At 41.3% G+C, this 21,633-nt stretch overlaps 1 protein-coding gene across 1 annotated transcript in view; it reads left to right on the top strand.

Moving 5' to 3' along the window:
* LOC148518200 (uncharacterized) overlaps positions 1-21,633 on the top strand; it is a 50,885-nt gene that overhangs the window by 25,486 nt on the left and 3,766 nt on the right. Inside the window, exons 2-5 of the mRNA XM_088477508.1 lie at positions 17,268-17,832; positions 18,035-18,163; positions 18,943-19,014; positions 19,159-19,215. Coding sequence (XP_088333634.1) covers positions 17,673-17,832; positions 18,035-18,163; positions 18,943-19,014; positions 19,159-19,215 — 418 coding nt within the window. The 5' untranslated portion in view covers positions 17,268-17,672. The remainder of the gene's footprint in view (positions 1-17,267; positions 17,833-18,034; positions 18,164-18,942; positions 19,015-19,158; positions 19,216-21,633) is intronic.

Here is a 21,633-nt window from a genome sequence, read left to right as displayed (position 1 = left end):
CGAGCCCATACTTGTAGTATCGTTTTCCGAGCCACAGCGGAGATTGCCATTAATAGCTTCTGTCTCCCCTGTGTATCTCTCCTACCCTGTGGCGTTGTACCTAGTATGGCCCATTCTGCTGATGGCTGGAAGCCCCTTTCCACATATTGGACCACAAACCCTCCCACTGATTTCCAAAAATGTTTAATAACATGGCAATCCCAGAAGCAGTGGAAGAGATCTGCCTTTCTAACCCCTCATTTCATGCAGCTATTCAAAAGGGATAATCCCATCTCACTTCGTCTCTGCGGGGATAGATATGCTCCATGAAAAATCTTATAGAACATTTCACCATATGTTTGGATAGGGAGTAATCTACATGATTGCTTCAGTGCACCTAATAGTGTATTCACTGAAAGTTGGGAGACTTTCCCTCCATTTGACTAACCCCATCCTAACTTCCTTATCTAACTGTGGACATATAATTGCATAATATAATGAAATTGCCTTTCTTTTCAGAACCCCTTGGACCAACAATCTATCCAGTTGATTATCCCAATTGCTCTCATTTAACTCCCGTATTACCCTGCTTGCATAATATTGGGCCTGGATGAATGCCAAACCCCCCCCAAATCTAGTCCTTCAAATTTTTCTCTTGCTTGGATCATATTCATTGGCTTTCTGGTTTTGTGTATTAATAAGTTACCCTGCCTTTTCCACTCCTTAAAGGGGTATGTTGCTTCTCCTGCCTGGAATTTATGATTTTCCGTAAATGGCAAGTGTATTGAAAAGTGAGTATGTATTTTAAGTCTATGGCATAAGATTAACCACACTTTCCTTGTGGTCATTAGAAGTGGGTTTCTATCCATATCTGAATCTACTTCTACTTCCCGTATATGTAAGAATGCTGTCAAGCCCATTCCTGTAAGAAATATGCACTCTAACGACATGTTAGCATACTAGTCCTTTTCCTCTAACCAATCTCTGATATATCTTAGCTGGGCAGACAGATTATATATTTCCAAGTTTGGAAGATTCACCCCGCCATTAGAATTGGGTTGTTGTAACTTTTCTAAGCTTATCCTAGCTCTTTTGCCTTCCCATATAAAGTTACTAAACAAACTATTAATCTCCCGTACATCTCTACGAGCTAAAACAATCGGGAGTGATTGCACCTGATACAACAACCTGGGGAATGATATCATTTTTATCAAATGAGTACGTCCAAAAAGTGATATTGATGGTGATCTCCAACCCTCAAGTTCTTTCTGACATGCTTTTATTGCCATTTTGACTTTGATCCTATATAGAGTACTTCTATCTTTGGGAATTTTCACACCCAAATATGTTATCAATTTTGGTGCCTATTTAATGGGTAGGTCTCTTGCCCACGCCAGTTTCCTGTAACCTACCCTTAAATACGTCACCACCGGCTTATCGAACTTTATCGAGAACCCTGAGACCCTCCTAAAACTTGCCAATTTCTGCATCAACTGTACCAGAGAGGACCTCGGGTTCATCACAAACATCAATAAGTCATCCGCAAAAACGGTCATCTTAATCTCCCGAGGGCCCTCTCCCAAACCTTAGTTCTTCCCAGCTCTGCAAATATCTTGGCATTGGATCCGATGCTAAGTTGAATAGCAATGGGGAAAGAGGGCAACCTTGACGTGTGCCCCTACTCAGTCACCTTTTGACTACAATATTCATTAAAATGTAATGTTGTATTTGGTGAATCATACAAAAACCTGAATAAACTTAATAAATTTCCCTCCACAATCCCTTGTTAACCATATTTTTTTTGTAAATATGACCATGAAATAGTATCAAAGGCTTTATTAGCATCCAAACTGAGTAATATACTAGGACGATGTTACTCTATATGAATGAACTACAGCTGTCCTTATCCCCTTAACTGAATGACTACCTGATACAAACCCCAATTGGTGCTCCGTCAGCAATTCATTACTAATTGATTGCAACCTATTTGCCATAATTCTGGCCAATAGTTTGCAATTCAGGTTTAAAAGTGTTATAGGTCTATATGACAACTCAATTTGTTGATCCTTACCTGTTTTTAGCAATAAAATTGTGGATGCCAAGTTGAAAGATGGGTATGTCGGACTATTTTTATGTATATGTTGAAACAAATCCAGCAATACAGGTGTGATCTCCTGCATCAATATTTCATAATAATCTGATGAAAGCCCATCCGGGCCCAGAGCCTTATTCAGCTGTAATGCCGCAAGTGCCTCCTGTACCTCTTCTATTGATATTTCTGAATTTAACATTTTAATATACTGGAGATATTTTTTGGCAGGTGGGCCTTTGATGATAAATGATTCATTAAATCCTCATCCTGTGTAAAGGCAGTATATAAATTTGAATAAAATCTATGAAATTATTTGATTTTCTTCATTATTTGTTAATCTATTTTTCTCTGTCATAGATCCCTGTTATGATTCCTTTGTTTCTGTGATCTGGTTAATGAATGCCAGAAGTTTACTTGGTCTATTTCCCCACCTAAAAAAAAGTGTTTTTTAGTGTAATCTAATGAGATTTTCGCCTGAGCTAATAAATAGCTTTCAAGTTGTCTATTCAATTTGTATTCCCCAAAAAGTTATCTCCGATGGATCAGCGATGTAGATTCTAAAACTCTGATACCTCCCTGCTCAATGATTCTTATGTCTATTTTTTTTTTTTTCCTGCAATTATATATGTATGACATTATGTGACTTTTGAGGTTTCCCAGAATAGTATTGGGTCCTTTCTATGTTCCCTATAATCCTCCTGGAGCTCTTCCCATTTAGCTTTTAAGTATTTATGAAAATCCTCTGATTTGTATAAAAATGATGGAAACCTCCATCTATAGGTACCCTTTATCACCTCTGGGATTTTGAATTTAATATTTATCAGAGCATGTTCTGATATCACAATTTCAGTTATATCTACATTGCTTACATTGGACACTAATCTCTCATCTATCAGGAGGTAATCTATCCGTGACAATGATTTATGGACCCCTGAATAGAATGAAAAAATTGCTACCTGAAGGATTAATCAGCCGCCGATAGTCCATCAGTCCATGCTTATTTTTAAGATTAACTATGGGATTAAGATGACTATAACCATGTGATTTTGGCACTTTGGATTTATCCAAGGTCGGGTTATCCACCCGATTAAAATCCCCACCCAATATTAAATTTGGACAATCCCTCTCTAGAAGTAATTGATTTATCTTTGAAAAGAGGTTTTTGTGCAGAATTTGGAGCATGTATGTTTAATAGTGTATATTTAATCAAAGGAACTTGAATTCTAAGAGAAACCTTCCCTCTGGATCTTCTATTTTCTCCCATATAGTATATGGTAAATGATGGGATAACACTATAGCCACCCTCTTGATTTAGAGTTGTGACTATTATACATTCCCCCAATCCAGTGGGCTTTAAGTTTACCTTCACTACTCTTCTGCCCAATGGGTTTCCTGTAAGAAGGCAAAATCTGAGCCATTTCTCTTTAGATGTTCTACTAACCTTTTCCTGTTTACTGGGGTATTTAACCCTCCCACGTTTCATGACGTTATCTTCACTAAATAGGCCATCCGTATCCCAACATTTCTTTCCACCGCTGTCTAATCCAGAGACTGACAGAAAGGATGGATGAAGGGAAGAAAATCAAACTCAGAGAGGAAAAAAAAAAATAATAATAAATATAATAAATATATATATATATATATAATATATATATTTTTTTTTATTTTATTTTTTTAAATCCCCACACCCTTTACCCTGCCTGTATTATCCAACTTACTAACCCCTCCATGTCCTATCTACCATCAGTATCTTTACCAATTCTAGACTCCTATCGATATATACATTATTATGAACATACAAACTTATAATATAAGTACACCTTCTCCTTTTCTCTCTTTTCCTCATCCAAAATTCACCACTATAGCATAACCTGCCGTGTCCAGTGGCACCCAACTTTGCTATATCAATCCTGAGTATAAGACTCATTCCATATTAAATCCTTTATGTAAACCAGTCACAGTATATTTCATAGGTATAAAACCAAATACCATAGTTGTGACCACTCACTAATCCCAAATCCCTAAATTAGACATAATCCCCTACACAATATTGTGACAAATTAAACAGTCCAGGAGCACCATAATTACCAAGGGGGGCAACTACCATCTGACTGTCGAAGCTGAATAATTGGCTGAGACAAGTTCAGTTTAAAATTTAATTGCGGCAACGCCATCTTGCGAATGGCCGCAAGACTCCATTTTGGAAATGAGATCGCAAGACACCATTTTTGTGGTCAGCGTCAATTCAAGTTATAACTCAGGAGCTAAGAACAGATGGCAATGTTTTTGTTAACCTACCAAGGGCAACTGGAAAAACAAGCTTTCTGAGTAAAAGTAAATAAGAAGAGACAATGGGTATTTTTACATACAAATTGGGAATCCCTGGATGCAGATAAAGTATAGTTGAGGCAATTGTAATATAATATCTACACAATTGGATTTGTCTGAATCCTAGAGAGGATGGCCCCAAATTCCACAGCTTCAGGTGGTAATACATTTGCATTTCACACAAGAGTCTGAGAACAAAAGAGGTTTTGTTTTTTCCTTTGAACACACAACAGGTGGGGGCCTGCTGACAGAGGGCATGTAGAACTACAACCCTCAGCCATCCACACTGCTGGATGTTCACTTCGTGTATGTGAAATTATGCACTTAAATCTCACCCATTAATAACTAGCGTCCTTATATCAAACCCCGAATACTCACACTATCCATCAAATTGTATGATTCAAGTTGGTTAAGTTAGTTTAAATGCTAAGAAATAGAGATTTTTGATATCTAAGGTATTATACATGATAAGCAAGGTGTGTTTGGTTTCGTTCTGATGCGTACGCTTTTTACAGAATCCCGGTGTTATCGGTGGAGAGATCGCATCATGCAAACTCAAGTTACGGATCGCAGAACTTGCAAGCAACAAAATGTTTAGTTGATGGAATGTTACAGGAGGCGTTACCAGAAAGACTGTTAGAGGCAGGGAAAGTCTATTTGAAACAACCTGTTAAATGTGTTGTTACATATGCTTCTCCTCTGGGAACCAATGAGATCAGCAGAAAGTTTCCCCTTTGTCCTGTTTCAGTCTGGGGGGGAATAAATACATGTGTCCGAACACTGGTTTGCCAGTTCATGCTGAATTTTGGGTGAACTGAGGATATCTAGTCAGAAGTCTATCTCTGGGTCCAGAGGCGCAGCGTATGTATAACCGTACTTGGGTCTGTATTATTTCCATTTACGCCTAACTTGTGTATGTATAGATTGCGTGTAACTGACTGTACTTTTACCTTAATAATACTTGTGCATTGGAAACACAGATTCCACTCCTGTCTTTATTTGCGGTTAAACTGCGTACGCAATTAGCGTTCTGTCTAGAGGTTTTAGGCAGGGTTTTGTCTTAGAGGTTCTAGGCAGGTGAATCTTAGAGGTTTATAGGAAGGAATATATTAAAAGGTTTATTGACTAATTCAACATGACCCAGACCCCCATATCTTTAAAGTGAAAATCTTAAGTAAGCTATACCTTTTCATATTATAACGCTGGAATAATTTATATTGATCCCAATCAAAATTATCCCATAAAAGATATTGTGACCAATTGTGTTTAAGAACAACACCATCAACCAAATCATAAAATCTCACCTTGTGGCCCCACAATGGGCTAAATTCTTCCAAATCAACCTTGGCCCCTATCAAATCTTGTGGCCACCTATTAGAAACTACTAAATTGATTAAACCAATTTGTAGTGCTTTAATTAACCCAGGTGCCCCAATCAGAACCCTATTGATACTTCCCTCCCTTTCCCATTAATCTGTATCTAACAAATGACACTTCATACTACATACTAACCAACTCAATGTCCCAAGTATCTTATTTATGAACTTATCTCCATTCGACTAACCCCCATTCATAATCATTGCCCTATCTATAATTACCCAGAGTATTTATTCATGCGTTCCCCCCACCCACCCACCTGTCCTTTCGAGGTGCAGGTAGGCCTTTGCCGCCTCTGGAGTGTCAAACATTACTGGGTGACCATTATTCATCATTTTTAATTTGGCAGGATACCAAAGTGCAAATTTTTTTCCCCTTTTCAATCAGCATTTGGCATATTGGTTGAAATGCCTTTCTATTTTGTTGCAAAGCTACCGAATAGTCTTGGAACACTAATATTTTGTCCCCTTCTACATTTAGTACCTGACCTTTTCTGTAAGCTTTCCATATTTTATCCTTAACCAAATTTTTGGATTATGGCATTATTACAGGTCTAGGTCTAGAGTTTGGCTCAACCCTGGGGGGACATAGTCTATGAGCTCGTTCTATCTGTGGGTTTATAACCTAATTTTGTATGTTTAAAGCATTAATCACTTTGGTACTAATGTATCCTATTAGTGCCCCATCAGTCTCTCTAGCAGGAATACCTGTGAATCTCAGGCTATTCCTGCGATCCCTATTTTCAAGATTGTCGATTTTTCAGAGTAACTACTGGATTTGTTTAACGTGTTCTTCAGTGGTATTATGTGCCATTAGAGCATAATCTACCAAGTCACCCGCTGTTCTAGGGTTTCAATTCTACTGGTATTCTCATCAATTTTTGCCAACGTGGAATTTAAAGAGGCTTGGATATGGTCAAGTTTTATTTTATCTATTGTTGGCAAAATATCAGACAACTTCATTTGTTTGTTCCATATTACTCACTTTTGGGGACCTTTCCTGAGGTCGTATAGGTGTATTAGTGGGTGTAACATCCCATGATTGTTGCTTAACAGGAGAGCCTTGAGTAGTTTTACCCACTCGCTGTCGTTGTTTGCCCATGGCAGTAAGTTGTACTTTTGGAGATAACCTAGACCCAGATGCTTTAGTACAGTATTTATCCATACCCCACGTTTCTATAGTTTGTCTCAATCAACCACTGAACATAGGGGAAAAAAGCCAAGATATCACATTACCACATTCAATTTTGCATATAGTAGAGTCAGTATATACTAACAATCAAAAACTACTTGCTGCGGCTAACAAGGTATGCTATCTTGACCCCAAACACATAATAATCCTGGGCATCAGTCAGCTTCCATTGGCTCTCCCTCCACAAACATTAGCCCACTGCGAGTCTTAATCTGATTATTACACCCCCCCAGGGGTACCTCAGAAAACCATATACACAGGCTTAAGTCCTTCCAAAAGAAAGTTTTGGCTAACACAGGCAGCCAAGTCACTGATGAATCTCCCAGGCTATTCAATAAATATTATTAGCCTGATGGTACCTATGTGGAATACAAGTTGGCACAGAACTCCCAATCACTGTTGTTGAAAGTCACTAGTTATACACTAGTAGATAAACATATTGTACTTTGCCATACAAAGTTCTGCAAATGCAGGAGAAGTTCCCCGGGGCTATTACCACCCCTGATGTGCCGCTTTCCAGCAATGCACAGATTACTCCCAGTCAGAGTATTTCTTGCCCTTGGGCGGTACAAAACTTGATGTTTATGGGCAGTGTTAAAACTGGGGGATCCAACTCCGAGGGCCTCTTACAACCGCCTGCTCTCCCGATTGGGCTCACCCTCCACCAACACCGCGTCCAATTCAGGCCATGCTCCGGGGCGTACACCCCCCCCCTCCACAAGCTCCAGCACCCAGCCGTACCGCCAAGCACAATGTGTCCAACTGACCAGCCACAACTCCACGTGGCTCCACCCCACGCCTCCTGGCTTGACCAGACACTAGGGGAATGACTCCGCCACTCAGCCCATGCAGCCTGACTGCCGCGCTGGACTCTCTGCTCCCGGCTCAACCAAGCCTCAGGGGATCGACCACTTTGGGGCAGTGTCACACTGCCCACACAGCCTGGCTGCCCCGCCAGGCTCTCCAATGTGGACTCTCTCTGGCTTCTTGCTGCAACTCCCAGCTCAGCCAAATTCTGGAGGAGCAGCCCCTTCCACAAGCTCCACCATGTGGCCACACAACCGGACTCCCTGTGCCTAACTCTGAGGCAGGTTCTCTCCGACTTCGAACTATGGCCCTCGCACAGGCCCAATTCCAGGGTATCAATCACTTCCGCAAGCTCCTCCAACGGCTGGACCCAGCTGCCAATTGCTTAAACTGCCATCCTAATCACAGGTACAGCCTTAGGTCCTGTTTCTTGGCATCCTAGCCTGGAGCTCTCATAAAGCACGGCCACTCCATGTGCACCGCCCCACCGGAAGTCCAGTTTTTTTTTTTTTCTTTTTTAATATCACTACAAGCACTATCTACGTCTTTGCATTAATGAATGGATGTTTGTCACACCGTCTATATAACTGTTGCATAGGGTCTTCTTTACACATTGAACCTGAATCCATATAGAAGCTTTTTTTTGAAGTAGTGGCAAGCTGATTTATCTGCTTGAGGTACCGCTTTTTTGTATTTGCTAAATTTGGATGTCATTTACTATTACTGTGTTCTTTTACCTCTATTAACTATTACCTGTAATTCTCTCATTGAGTGTCCAATGCATTAAGTATGACACCCAATAGCAGAAATTAAATCTGAGTAACGTCCCTGTTATCCTGTTTCTAAGGGTAAACTGCTCTCGGTAATCTCTCACTCCTCACAGATAGCATTTTGCATAGATGAGTAGCAGTAGAATGAGGAGTAGCAGCTCTGTACCCTGACCTTCCTTACACTTTATGTATGCCACTTTACTAAGACATGACGATATAAAGGATACACTTGGATATATATGACTTTTTAATATTTGTGTTGATATTGTCAGATATTGCCATTCGTGGGTTGTAACAAACCCAGATGTATCATGTGTTATCTATTATGCATTTAATTCATTCTCCCATTCTTTGCCTGTGCATTGTTATTCCCCCTTCCCTCTCCCTGTTTTTGTACTTGGCAGGCATAATAACCCAGGGAATGTAACCATTTTGCTTAAATTTGCCTGGGCAAGATACGAGAGCAATAGATGAACCTATCCACTGTGCTCCTCAGCTATATGTCTAATCGCCTGTGTTATGTTAAAACTATAAAGTTCTGCAGGATTCCTAGTTGGGGTAATCCCCAAATAAGTCAAAGAGGCTGCCCATTGTATAGGTATTGAGTCACCCCATTGAGGGATGAAGCAACCCTGGCCCAATAACATGCCCACTGATGCTGCCATAGACATAATAAGCTGTAAAGAGCCCTAAGGTCGGTTAACATTGAATAGCAAAAGTATTCACTTCCTTGGTGCCTATTTGAATCCCTTGGAAAGTCTGCCAACTTGGAAAGTTTGAAGAATTCTCGGTAGAGAATCCAAGGCCAAATTAAAAAGTAATGGAGAGCGTGGCCAGCCGTGGCAAGTCCCTCTATACATAAATGTTTTTTTTCTCCTCTTAAACCGTTAATTTCCAACTACTTCGTTATTAATTTGTAAAAAAAATATATATATTTAACCTAATAAATTCCGAATCCAAAGCTCTATATTCTAAAATGGAGAATAAATAGGGCCATGGTACAGTGTCCAACGCTTTTAGTATCCAAACTCAACAACCTATTATCTGACTGTGGGAGTTGCATTGAAGCCACAGTCGCTGCAGTTGCCACCCGAATAAGGGTTTTATTTCCCCCATGAGGGCAGTTAGACTGTGAGAGTCTTTGTAAGGTTTGTGTCTCGCCAAATAGTCTCTCTGTGCCTGGTCTACAGTGACTGCAGCACCGAGTCTTTTTTTTTTTTTTCGTCCAAAATCCCTCTCCCTCTCCCGAAGAGGAGCACCCTGGGGGCTATACATCTTCTGTACAGTCCATGGATGGGAACGCCCGGAGACACAGCGCAGCGTTACATATCCTGGTCCAAAGTGAGTGCTAATTTAGATTATTATTTATTATATCCCTTCATTAATAACTAAGAATTTTATTTACCAGTTTGTTACATAATGTAGGATATTATGGTTCCAGCAGCACAGGCTGGCAAACACTGCTGCTGGGTACCAGGGGCACCATGAGGGGGGGAAAGCAGGTACTAACTATCCGGGCCTGGCGGGACCTGCCGCCACCCCCACTCCTTCTGTCTGCAGCCCCTCTCCCCAGCTGCTGTATTCTGGGCTACAGTGGAGTTAGAAAGGCTTCTGCCACTGAGCAGCAGCAGCAATCACAATGATTGCATCCCCCCTCCTGTGTTTGTCTCTAGCTGAGGGGTTCACAACGGCCCCCTCTTGTGCGCCACTGTAATTAATTTTTTTGCTTAAGGGAGCTCTGTTCAGCAGGCCTGTCTGCTCTGGATTTAAAACAGGATGGTTTGTGTGCTCCCTGTCATAGGAGACAGCTACCTTACCAATCCAGTACACAAGCCCCTGTACAAGAGCTATCCTGAGCATTCTTTTACTCTCTGGTTATGTCGCATTTAGTGAACCGTGCAGCAGCTCTGCTACTGCCTCTCTCTACGGGGTTCCTGCAGCAGTTACATCCTGCTATGTATATGGCCCCCATGCATCCTTTCTGGTTGGATGCCTATCCTCACTCAAGTCAGATTATGGTTCAACAGTCTACTGCTGCTCAGCAAGTAGTGCATTCGAGTAGACCAGCTTCTGTTAAACCCAGGCATAAGAGTATCCCATCAGGCGCAGCCTGGGGATTCGAACACTTCATTAGATTGTTACACATGGTTCTCTTCTGGGTCTCTCTCGGCTGTAAAAGACCATCAATCCTCTGAGGATGTCCTCTCTGGTGTGGGTGTGATCCATCCTTAGTATAGAGGAATAGGAGGTTCCATCTAGATCTAAGATACCAGTCTTTAGGCATCAGAAAGGGGTAAAGGATTACTTTCCTCAGTCTGAGCAGCTTATGGGTCTCATGGCTGAAGCATGGAGCACTCCTGATAGGCATTTTCTTGCTACAAGAAAATTAACCTCTTTGTACCCGGTTTCACCTGATGAATTTACTAAGTGGGAAGTCCATCCGGCTGTTGATGCTCATTTGACACAATTGATCAAAAGCTTAACATTACCTATTCATCTGCAACCTCACTTAAGAATGTTATAGATATGAAACTTGAAAGATGTTTGAAATTTTTTTCATCGTCTGGAGCAAATACCTAGCCAGCTATGACTGTAGCCTGGCTAGCCAAGGCAATGGAGGAATGGGCAAAAGCTCTGGAAGACTGTATGCTACAGGCTACCAGAGAACAACTGTCCTATGCAGGAAGTGGCTGCTTTTGTGGGAGAAACTGTTATTGACGCAGGACTTCTGGTTTCTAGAGTATCAGCAACTTTGGTTGTGGCTCGCAGAACCCTTTTGATGTCCCAGAAGGCAGATACGGGATCTGAGAGAGCCCTTCAATCTCTTCCTTTTTGCTGGAAAAATGTTGTTTTGGTCCAGAATTGGATAATAGTAGCTACCTTGGCAGCAGCAAAATCTGCAGGATTCCCATCTGAGACTACTGCTAAATATAGGCAGTCTTCGTTTCGGACCTTTTGCCCACAAGGAAAGGCAATGGGACAGTCCTTATCCAGACAAGATAATTCCAGCAGGAAGGCCAGATCGCAGACAAAGAAAGCATGGTCTGCATGTGCCTATTGCCAAAGGTTTCTGAGGCTTGCTGTTCATCAGCAACATCACCAGTTTCAGGCTCTGCCCTTTGGTCTGTCCGCAGGTGTTTACTGAGATAATGGCAGTCATCACAGCTCATCTCAGATGACAAGGAGTCATCCTGACTGCCATACTTGGATGACCTGATATTGGCGCAGTCTCCAGAGATGTTAAAACATCATCTGCAGCTGACCATTGCCTGTCTAAAAGACCTTAGCTGGATAGTCAATTGGAAATAGTCTTCTTCTTTCTCCAACTCAACAGATGGTACATCTGGGGGTGCTACTGGATTCTCTGACACAAAGGGTCTTTCTACCAGGAGTCCATAATCTACCATAATCTCTCCACTTTTTCTCTCTCCGAGGTTTGATACATCTCCCCTCAGTACAAAATATTGTAATTTTGAACATGTGGTTCTCTTTTACTCCTCTTATAATGGGCAGCAAAGATGGTGTAGTGGTTAGCATTCCTGCCTCCCAGCGCAGAGGTTGCGGGTTCGATTCAGACCTTCCCCTAACAGTGTTGGAGTTTATATATTCTCTCTGTGGTACTCTGGTGTTTTTTTGTTTTTTTTGTTGTATGTGTTTGTTTGTTTTTTTGGAGAAGTACTCTTTAAGGACTGTGAACTAACTATGGAGACAAAAAAATATATTTTCCGAATTTTTTTTGTCGTTCTGGCATTACACAAATTACTATAGTAATTACTAATAATTTTTTAATATGCTCCTCTAACCACAGCTCAGATGGTGTAGTGGTTAGCATTCCCACCGCCAAACGCAAAGGTTGTAGGTTCGATTCCAACCTTCCACAAACACTGTGGACTTTGTAATATTCTCCCTCTGGTAATCTGGTGGCCATGCCTCTTGAGTATGTACCAACTACGGAGACGAAAAAAATAATTTTTCAGAATTTTTGTTTATCACCTGGCTTTACACAAAACTTACTATAGTAATTACTACTGTATATTTTTTAATAAGCTGCTCTAACCACAGCTCAGATGGTGTAGTGGTTAGCATTAGAATTGGAACAAAAATTGTAAGCTCCACTGGGGCAGGGACTGATGTGAAAGGCATCCCTGGGCCTGCTCTCTACAGTCGTGTATGTGTAATATCTATCTATCTATCTATCTCTATCAAAACTCGAGGGTGCAGGCACTCCTGTAACTTATCTTGTACTTGCCGTGGTGCACAGGGTAGGTGTCTCTCTTCGGGCTAGGAACAAATGAAGCTTGCACACGTGCCAGTCGTGAAGTCAACGTTTCGAGTTTATTAACTCGTCATCAGGAGATATATAAAATCTCTCAGTAAGTAACAGCAGTTCGTTGTGATTGCAATTAAAAACTATGGGCAGCTATGTAATGGTTAACATTACTGCCTCACCGCACTGAGGTTGTGGGCTCGATTCTTTGCAGAGTTTGTATATTCTCCCTATGCTTGCGTGGGTTTCCTCCAGGTGCTCTGGTTTCAGCCCACGCTCCAAGAATATACTGGTCGTACGGCAGTAATGATATTATCTATACTTATATAGTTTTCATGGCATTGTTTTGGGGAAATGAGCTCCATAGGGCAAAATTTTTTTATTTTTTCAGAATTTTGGCTAGTTAATATACAATATACAAAGTATATTATATACGAATATACAAAGTCCACACGGTTTGTGGAAGGCTAGTTAAGGTGGAAATAACAATGGAATTTGGTTATATAATTAAATATTTTTTAATATGCTGCATCACAACGCAGTGGTTGGGGGTTCGATTCCCACCTATGTTCTGGCTCTATGTTCTCCCTGTGTTTGTTTCCTCCTTGTACTCTGGTTCTCTCCCACACTCCAATATGTAAACTGATACATGAATTGGTTACGAAAAAAAAAATCCATAAGTAGAGATAATATCTCTACTTATGGATTTTTTTATTTTTAAGAAATATACTCTTTAGAGCTATGTATGAAGTAGAGACAAAAAATGACGTATTTCTGAATTTTTATTTGTTCATTCCAGCATTACACACAAACTACTGTAAAGTGACAGGGAGCTGATTTGTTGGTACCTAATCTCTCTCAACCTTATCTCTCTCCAAGGTTTGCTATATCTCCCCTAAGTACGAAATATTATCTTGAACATGTGGTGATTATTGTTGTGAGGAAAGTTTGTGGCATTACTAAGGGAACTCTAATAGAGAATTTTTTTTTTTTTTTTTAAACAGATTTTTATTGTTTAAAAAATATAGGGGGAAGGTATGGAATACAGAAATTAAAAAAGGAAGGGGGCAATGGGGGGACAAAGAATAATAGGTACAATATTTGCATTCAACAAATCTAATTTAGTGTAAAGACATATATGTAGTCCAGAAATTGCAACTGTTCTTATTAACCAGTATATAATATTATACAGTTCTAGCTATCATTAACAAAATAAGATTAAATTGAAAGAATAAATATTGAAAGCTAAAATAGTCAAAATGTTAAGACTAGGGTGATCAACTCTGGTCATAATATCCATTGATCTATCTATATAGTTATCAGGTTAAAGCTTAAACTTCATGGTTTTGGGTTTTGAGGCCCAGTAATCTGACCAATTTAACCACTGAATCAACAGGTTTAATGATGATGATGAGGAGTAGTGTACTCCTGCTGTTTCAAACTCGCAGTGGTGGTGGACCTTTTTATCTATATCCTCCAAAGCCAGATCTGCTAGTTCAATGGCTACTTGGTGTATAATAGCTGCCTTATGTAAAAGAGTCACAGCCTGGATTGCTGATTCCCCGCCCCCCCCTAATCACCGCTTTTAGAGAACACCAGAATGTAAATTAAGAGGCATCCTCTAGTTTGTTGGTTTCTATATACATAGAGATGGCATTAGATATTATCTGTTTAGCTTCAGGATTTACTAGGAGGTGCTCTCCCAAATGCCAGGGGCCCGGGGGGGGAGTGGGGGGGGTTTCCTCAATCTGGTGATATCCCAGTCTAATGATACTGCCACATGGTCTGACCACAAAACCGGGAGGATTAGATTGTTTAACATAGGGTAAGGACCATTTGTCTGGTACGGTCCTTTCCCTATGTAACACTGTATAGGCGGGGTTGGGCTATTGTTGGTACTGTATCAGCAGTGGGTGCGCACCTGGGAGCACTATATAAAGGGTGGGGAGCGCTACTGGGGGCACTGTATAATAGGGGTTGTGCTTACTGGGGGCAGTGTATAGGGGGGGATGCGCTACTGAGGGCACTGTATAGGCTGTTGGAGCGCTACTGGGGGTACTGTATAGTCGGGGGTGCGCTACTGGGACCACTGTACAAAGGGGGGGTGTGCTAATGGGGTGTACTGTATAAAGTGGGCTGGTAGTCGGGGCACCGTATTGAGGGGGCTGCTACTGGGGATGCTCTATGGGGGGGTCTGCTATTGGGGGCACTGTATGGGGTGGGCTGCCACTGAGAGCACTGTTTAAAGGGGGCTGCTACCACTGGTGGATCCAGGGGGGGCAATGATTGTGGCAATTGCCCTCCCCCCTAAAAGTTAGACTCGGCTGCCGCTTGACAGCACAAACTCCGCTGCCACAGGACAGCGCTCCGCATCCAGCAGCCGGTCATGTCACGCTGCTGAAAGCATCAGAGGGAGATTCGGGCAATAGAGTGACTTATTGTAGTAACAGGTGTCCCCTGTCTGTGTGCAAGATATAAGGAGCGGCGGCCATTTTCCTGAGGACCAGCCCCTATCAGGGCAGCATGCTCGGCTCCCGAGTCCCGCATGTCACATCAACCCACCTCCCCTTCCTTCAGCTCTGCTATAGTAGGTTGGGTCCAGGAGCTGTTGGGAGTGAGCAAGGAGACTGGAAGAGAGGACTGATGGGGGAGAGTGCCAGGGCAGAAACAAGCAGAGTGCAGGCTGTAGAAGTTCTAAAGTGCATCACAGGAGTGTACTCTACTCAGGCATAAAGTGGTACCATAACAAGGTAATAACAGTTCCTTATATTTCAGTGTGTGCATATGTGGCTGTGTGTGTGTATATAATATAATATATTATGCACAAATGGTCCGGCTCTCCCTATTACAAATGGAACAACACTGGGAGCCCGCACAAATAAATAAATGTAAACTTCTCAAATGGTGCAGCACTCCTGGATTGAAAAGAATTAGTCCACCAGCGGCATGTATGGCAATGTTTCAGTGCCTAGCTTTAATAGTGTTGCACTTTCATCAGACAAAGATTACAAAAAAACCTCTTACCTTAAGTACAGACGAACACCATGTGCAAGCTGCAGGCGGACGCGGGACCTCCCACCCGGCCAGCGGAGCAGTGAGTATGACTGCATCCTGATCGATGGACAACACGTTATCAATGTGCACCCCATCACCATGACAACATCATAAACATGTTGCTGTGAACAGCATAAACATCGGTATAAATGGAAAAAAGAAAAAATGTGTAACTGTTATAAAGCCTGCATGAGTATTGCCCAAACCCTGGAGAACTAGCCTGAGGCAATAGGAGGAGTATCACACCTATATACCACACCGCACACTGAAGTGGGGATACATATATATGTGTGTATGTATATAAGCTGTGAGTGTGTGTGTGTATATATGTGGCTGTGTGTGTATGCTTTGACAGTCTTATCATATGTCCTGTTTGTAATATATAAAGGTTTTTTGGAAATTATGAATATAGCTTTCTCATGGTTTCAAACTAGAGCACAGATATATCTGGCACTGTACCACTATCACACCCACTTCATTGGCTATTAAGGCAAGGTGTTAATTAAATTAATTGGAGAGGGAAGAGTCGGGACTGGAAAGGGGAGGGGTCTGTGCTAAACAGTGAATCGCCCCCCTAAAAAAAAAAAGTCTAGATCCACCACTGGGGGCACTGTATAAATGTGTGGTGGACTGTATAAAGGGAGCTGCTACTGGGGGCACTGTATGGGGGGGTGCTACCGGTGGCACAGTATAGGTGGATTACTACAAGTGTAGTACATTTTGTGTGTTAATGTGATTTGAGCATGTATGTAATATAAAATTTTCTTTTGAAGTTCAGGTAATAGTGGGCCCTTACGTGCTGGTACTTGTGGTAGTTCAAGTACCAACATGTGGGGGAGGTCTGCTGAGACCTCAACAACTCTCTGCACTATAAATATTCAACTAACCATCCAAAGCTTCTGAGGATTGATCTGCTCAATTAAGGCAGGCCTGTGTCTCCATGGAGATGGTGGATTTAGTTATTGTTGTGTTCCTCTCCTCTTCTGAGATCTTGGCCTTGACAAACTAGTTAAATATTGGTCAGGATGTAATGTTTTGTCAGGGCCACCCAGTGAGAGGCATGTCCTTGCTGCGGCCAAAACCCCCAGCTGGTGCTTATGGCTAATACAAGGGAACCATTTGCCCTTTGTCTGCTGTATTTCAAAGAAAAGGTCCAGCTCAGCAGAGGGTAGTTTTTGTATTTGGTTTCAGGTCTTTTTTTTTTTTTTTTTTCTAAAACATGACATGGAGAATCTTTTGGTTTATAAATATCTGTTCATCTGCTATTACTTACTTTGAGCGTATGAAAGTGCAATGGAAAATGCTGTGCTGTAAAAGAAAAGTTATAATAAATTAATGCAATAATTTTTCATTAAGTAATTTATTTTACACATATGTCAATTTCCATTATTTTAACTTGTAGAATGTCAAGGCCATTGGATGGGGGAAACACGAGCAGTAGTGGTGACAGTAGTGCAGAAGAGTGGGTTCAACCTCCAGACCCAATTGTTGCCAAAAGAGGTCCTTGACAAGTGTTGAAAAATAAAAAAAATAGAAGAAATGCACATAATTCCAGTGATGAAAACTCAGACCCAGATGAGGGTCCATCTACACGAGCCCAAAGATTTAGTGAAGAAGAAAATGACATATTGGTGACCTTAGTTTTGGAAAATTATGACCAACTAATGGGCCGTTATGCAAGCAACACAACACATCGAAGAAAGACGAATATCTGGACTGAAATTGCCCGAAGAGTAAGTGCAGTAGGAGTACAGCCGAGAACTGCAAAAAACTTTATTGTGACTGTAAAAAATTTACAAAAGTGAATATGGCAAAACTAGTTCGTCATTCCAAAGCCACAGGAGGAGGATCAGCTTTGCAAATTTCTTTTAAAAGGTGGGAAGAAAAACTTTGGAATCATTTCTCTCCAATACTAATGGAAGGGATACAAGGTGGAAGCGACACTTTAGATGCAGAAATACCTCAAGGTAATTGTTAATAAAAAAATATCAATATTCACAGATGTGTTTTTTTAATGTTGTGAAGTTACATTATTGTCTTATACTTTAGTCATTAAAAAGGGTAAGTTTGTTTGATAAAAAAAAAATTGTAAGAGCTTCTTGTAAACTTCTAAATACTGTAGAATTTAAAGTGTTTTTTTTGTTTTTTATGTTTTGATTTATCTTTAAGGTGAAACCCCATTAAGTGATAGACATCAGAACAGAAACTCTGCAGCTGAAGCAAGTACCTCCAAAAATCACAGGGCAACTTCATCTGCAAATTGGGGAAAAAGCCGTTATGGTGTGCAAGGAAACAAAAGTATGGCTAAAGTTTCAAAAATATAAATATTTTTTTTCTTTATTGTCACTTGGGCTGATTAAATTTAGTGGGAATGCATAAAAGGTCTAGGATGGAGCTCAACTAGCTATTACAATCAGTTATTTGTTTTGTTGGAGTAAAGATTTCACCTCACATCCTTGGTTGGTGGAAGATGAGATTGCTGACTAGTGTTTTTTTTTTTTTGGCTGTATTAGTATATTAGTAATGGTGGTAGATAGCAAACTGCCTTGTAGCAAGAACGATAACAGAATGCTGTTATTGAGGACTAGACACACTGCTGAAAAACTCAAAATATATATATATATATATTTATTATTTTTTTTTTAAGTTGAGTTTCCAAAACAGATCTGAACATCAGCACGAGCACCCTCCTGGAGCTAATCACCTTAGGTCTAATTGTTTTTGGAAAATCCAAAATTGCGATTAAATCTCACTAATTATAAAGAGGCAAAGTTCTAAAAATGCACGTGAAGCAAGTAGCAGCTAATTGAACATCAGTGAACTCTTATTTTTAAACTTTTGTTTTTGTTTGATTTTTTTAATTTTATCCAGAATTTTGTTTTTTGTTTTTTTGTATTTTTTTTCCTTTTTTGTTTAGATTGTTGAAAAATTTATTTTAAAGTACATTAGTTAGGTTAAATTTATAAACATATGTTGTGAGTCAATGTCCAACAATCAGCTTGTTGATTTATTGGATTATAAAATGTATTTTAATAATGTGTATTAAAACTATTTTCCTTTTGTACTGTGTTTTTTAGATATAAATGTTGCAACAGGTAATAGGCACCCTGGCACCATTATACCAGTACCCCGTAGGTCTTCAGCATCTGGTAATAGTTTTAAAAATTATGTAATTGTGTATTGATACATGCTTTTTTTTTATTTTATGTAATTTATATGCTATGGCAAAAGTAAAAATTTTTGTGTATGTGTAATAATTATTTTTAGGTTATGATTGTATTTTACTTTTACAGCAGGCACATCATCTTCTGTATTCCATTTGGATAAACGAACCACAAAATTGTTCACCGGTAACTAAGGAGATTTTAAATAACATTTTGAATATTCTTAAAAAATGTATAAGTATTTTTTGATTTTTCAACAATTTTATATAGTTCCGCACAGGTATGTTGAACAAACATCAAGAGAACCTGTTCTTAGTGGGACTTCACAGGGGAATATAGCAGCACAAAATCTTCCAATCCGCCAATTGGAACATCGCACCATCAAATAGATTCTTCCAGATCTGTAATGAGAAGCCTTCAAAGTGACATGGTGATGGTTCCTGAATCAAGAGAAATGGATTTAGCTGAAATTCAAACTAATATATTAGACCCTTCAACTGAAATTGAAAAGGATCAAACCGTAGGGACAGTTAGTTTTATGAACCTATCATGTGTTTTGTTTTAGTTTTTTATTATGCATTTCTATTGATAGTGTCATTAGTATGACTTATATAAAATATGTTTCTTCTTTGGGGTCCACAGCCATTACTTTGGGGTATGAATCCCGGTCACCAAACAGTTAACGCAAACAAGTTCTCTGCTCCCAGGACACATCGGGGTTCCTCCTCATATACCCCACCACCTGCCTCAGGTAGCCAGTTCTTCCTGTTTGGTGTGTACACCACATAGACAGTGGGACTGCAGGAGCAGTCCTGCAGACTAGTTTAAAAAAAAAAAAAAAAAAAGTTTTACTCTCTATCTCAGCGGGTGGTCTGAGCTGTCCTGGAAGCAGCCTCGTGCCTGATCGGAGATGCATCGGCCACGCGCTGCAACTACCTCCTCCAGTGCCACACCACTAGCCTTGGCAGGTCCATGGCTAGGGCTTTGGCAGGGGCTCATGCCCTGGACCGCACCCGGATCAAGGGGATGGCAGGTAAGCAGGTGGTTGTGGAAGCTGCTGACCCCGGGATCATGTGGCGGTCCAGCCTCCGGCGGTGAGCCTGGCCGGAGGTGCGCTGCAGTTGGGAGGCATACGGCTTGTTTCCTACACTAGACCAACGGGATATGATGTTCCTGACCAGCTGGGGCTTGTGGCGGCGGCCAGGTCAGTATACCGGGCAGGTCCAAGCAGCATAGGGGAGGTACGCTTCCCCGGCAGGCCCTCCCCCAATCCACATGCTAGTTCAGTACTCTGGCGCAGTGATTGTGGTTTGCTCCTCTCAGCCTCCATATAAGGCAGCCAGCGTGTATGTCAGTTGCTCTCTGACCGCTGCTGCTGCAGGACGCTGGGCAGTCTCCCTGTATACCTTTCCTACTGCTGGTTCAGGTTTTACAGGGCTCTATTCTACCTAAGCTTAGGCTAATTGTTGGTAGTGAGAGCTTATATGCGTATTACTCATAGAAGTGTTTATGCATGACATGTGATTATGCATGACATGTGATTGTTGTCTATGGATACTGTTTCTTCTGTAACAGAACTGTAATTCCTGTATACTGTCACTGTCTCTCCTCTTCCCTTGCTACAGGTGTGTGGGTTGAGAGTAGAAAGCCACAAATATACACTCAGAACCATTGGCATAGTTGACATTTCTAAGGAGTCTGAGGGTCAGGTGGTGGGAGCCCTGTTGCTGATATCCTGTATAGCCTGCAAGGCAGGCTTGTCCCCACAGGACTTTCTACAAAATGAGCTTTGTGGGAACTGTTTTAGACAGCCATCACACTAAGTAAGTTTGCCTGTTACAGGCCCTGAGCCACCTTGGGCATCATTTTCTCAGGTTATGGCTCAGGTGGCGGAGCGGCTGGCTGCCCCGGTACCACCGGTTTGGGGTTTGCCTCAGCAGATGCATCCGATGCCCATGATGTAGACGCCATGCATGGACCCTGGTGCTGGTAAGGTTATGGCATCATCCTCGGGGGGTTTCAGCCTCAGGCTGTCAAACCAAAGCAGCTTAAATCTAGGCGCCATTTGCCTTCTCACATGGGTGAGTACTCCAGTGCCTCCTCTGAGGAGGAACAGGCACAGGACTCTTCACAGGAGTCTAGCTCAGAGGAGGGTGATTATCATTTCCCAGTAGCCCATGTCCCCTTTCTAATAAGGAGAATCAGTTCCGAGAGGGGTTTTACTCCAATCTGTTCTTGGTTCAAAAACCGAACGGGTCGTACCGGCCTATTCTGAATCGGAGAGCTCAATAAATTTGTTCGAGCCCCCGGGTTCAGGATGGAAACATTGCGATCAATTGTATTGGCAATGGAGCAGGGGATTATATGGTATCCTTAGATATACAGGATGCCTACCTCCACATACCAATCACACAGGCTCATCAAAATGTCTTTGTTTTGCGGTAGGAGGGGAACATTTTCAGTTCCAGGCCATACCTTTTGGTATGGCCTGGAACTGAACAACCGTCCCTGGGAGACAGTAGATAATCATCAAAAGTATGCGCAAAGCCATTATAAACTCTAAGTATTATGGAAACAATATTAGGGGGAGCGGCCATATGAAGA

The sequence above is a fragment of the Taudactylus pleione genome, unplaced genomic scaffold (genome assembly GCF_031769625.1).
Source record: "Taudactylus pleione unplaced genomic scaffold, aTauple2 ptg000201l, whole genome shotgun sequence".
Classification (NCBI taxonomy): Eukaryota; Metazoa; Chordata; class Amphibia; order Anura; family Myobatrachidae; genus Taudactylus; species Taudactylus pleione.
The sequence above is the reverse complement of the archived record's forward strand: the minus strand, read 5'-3'. Positions and strand labels throughout refer to the sequence as shown.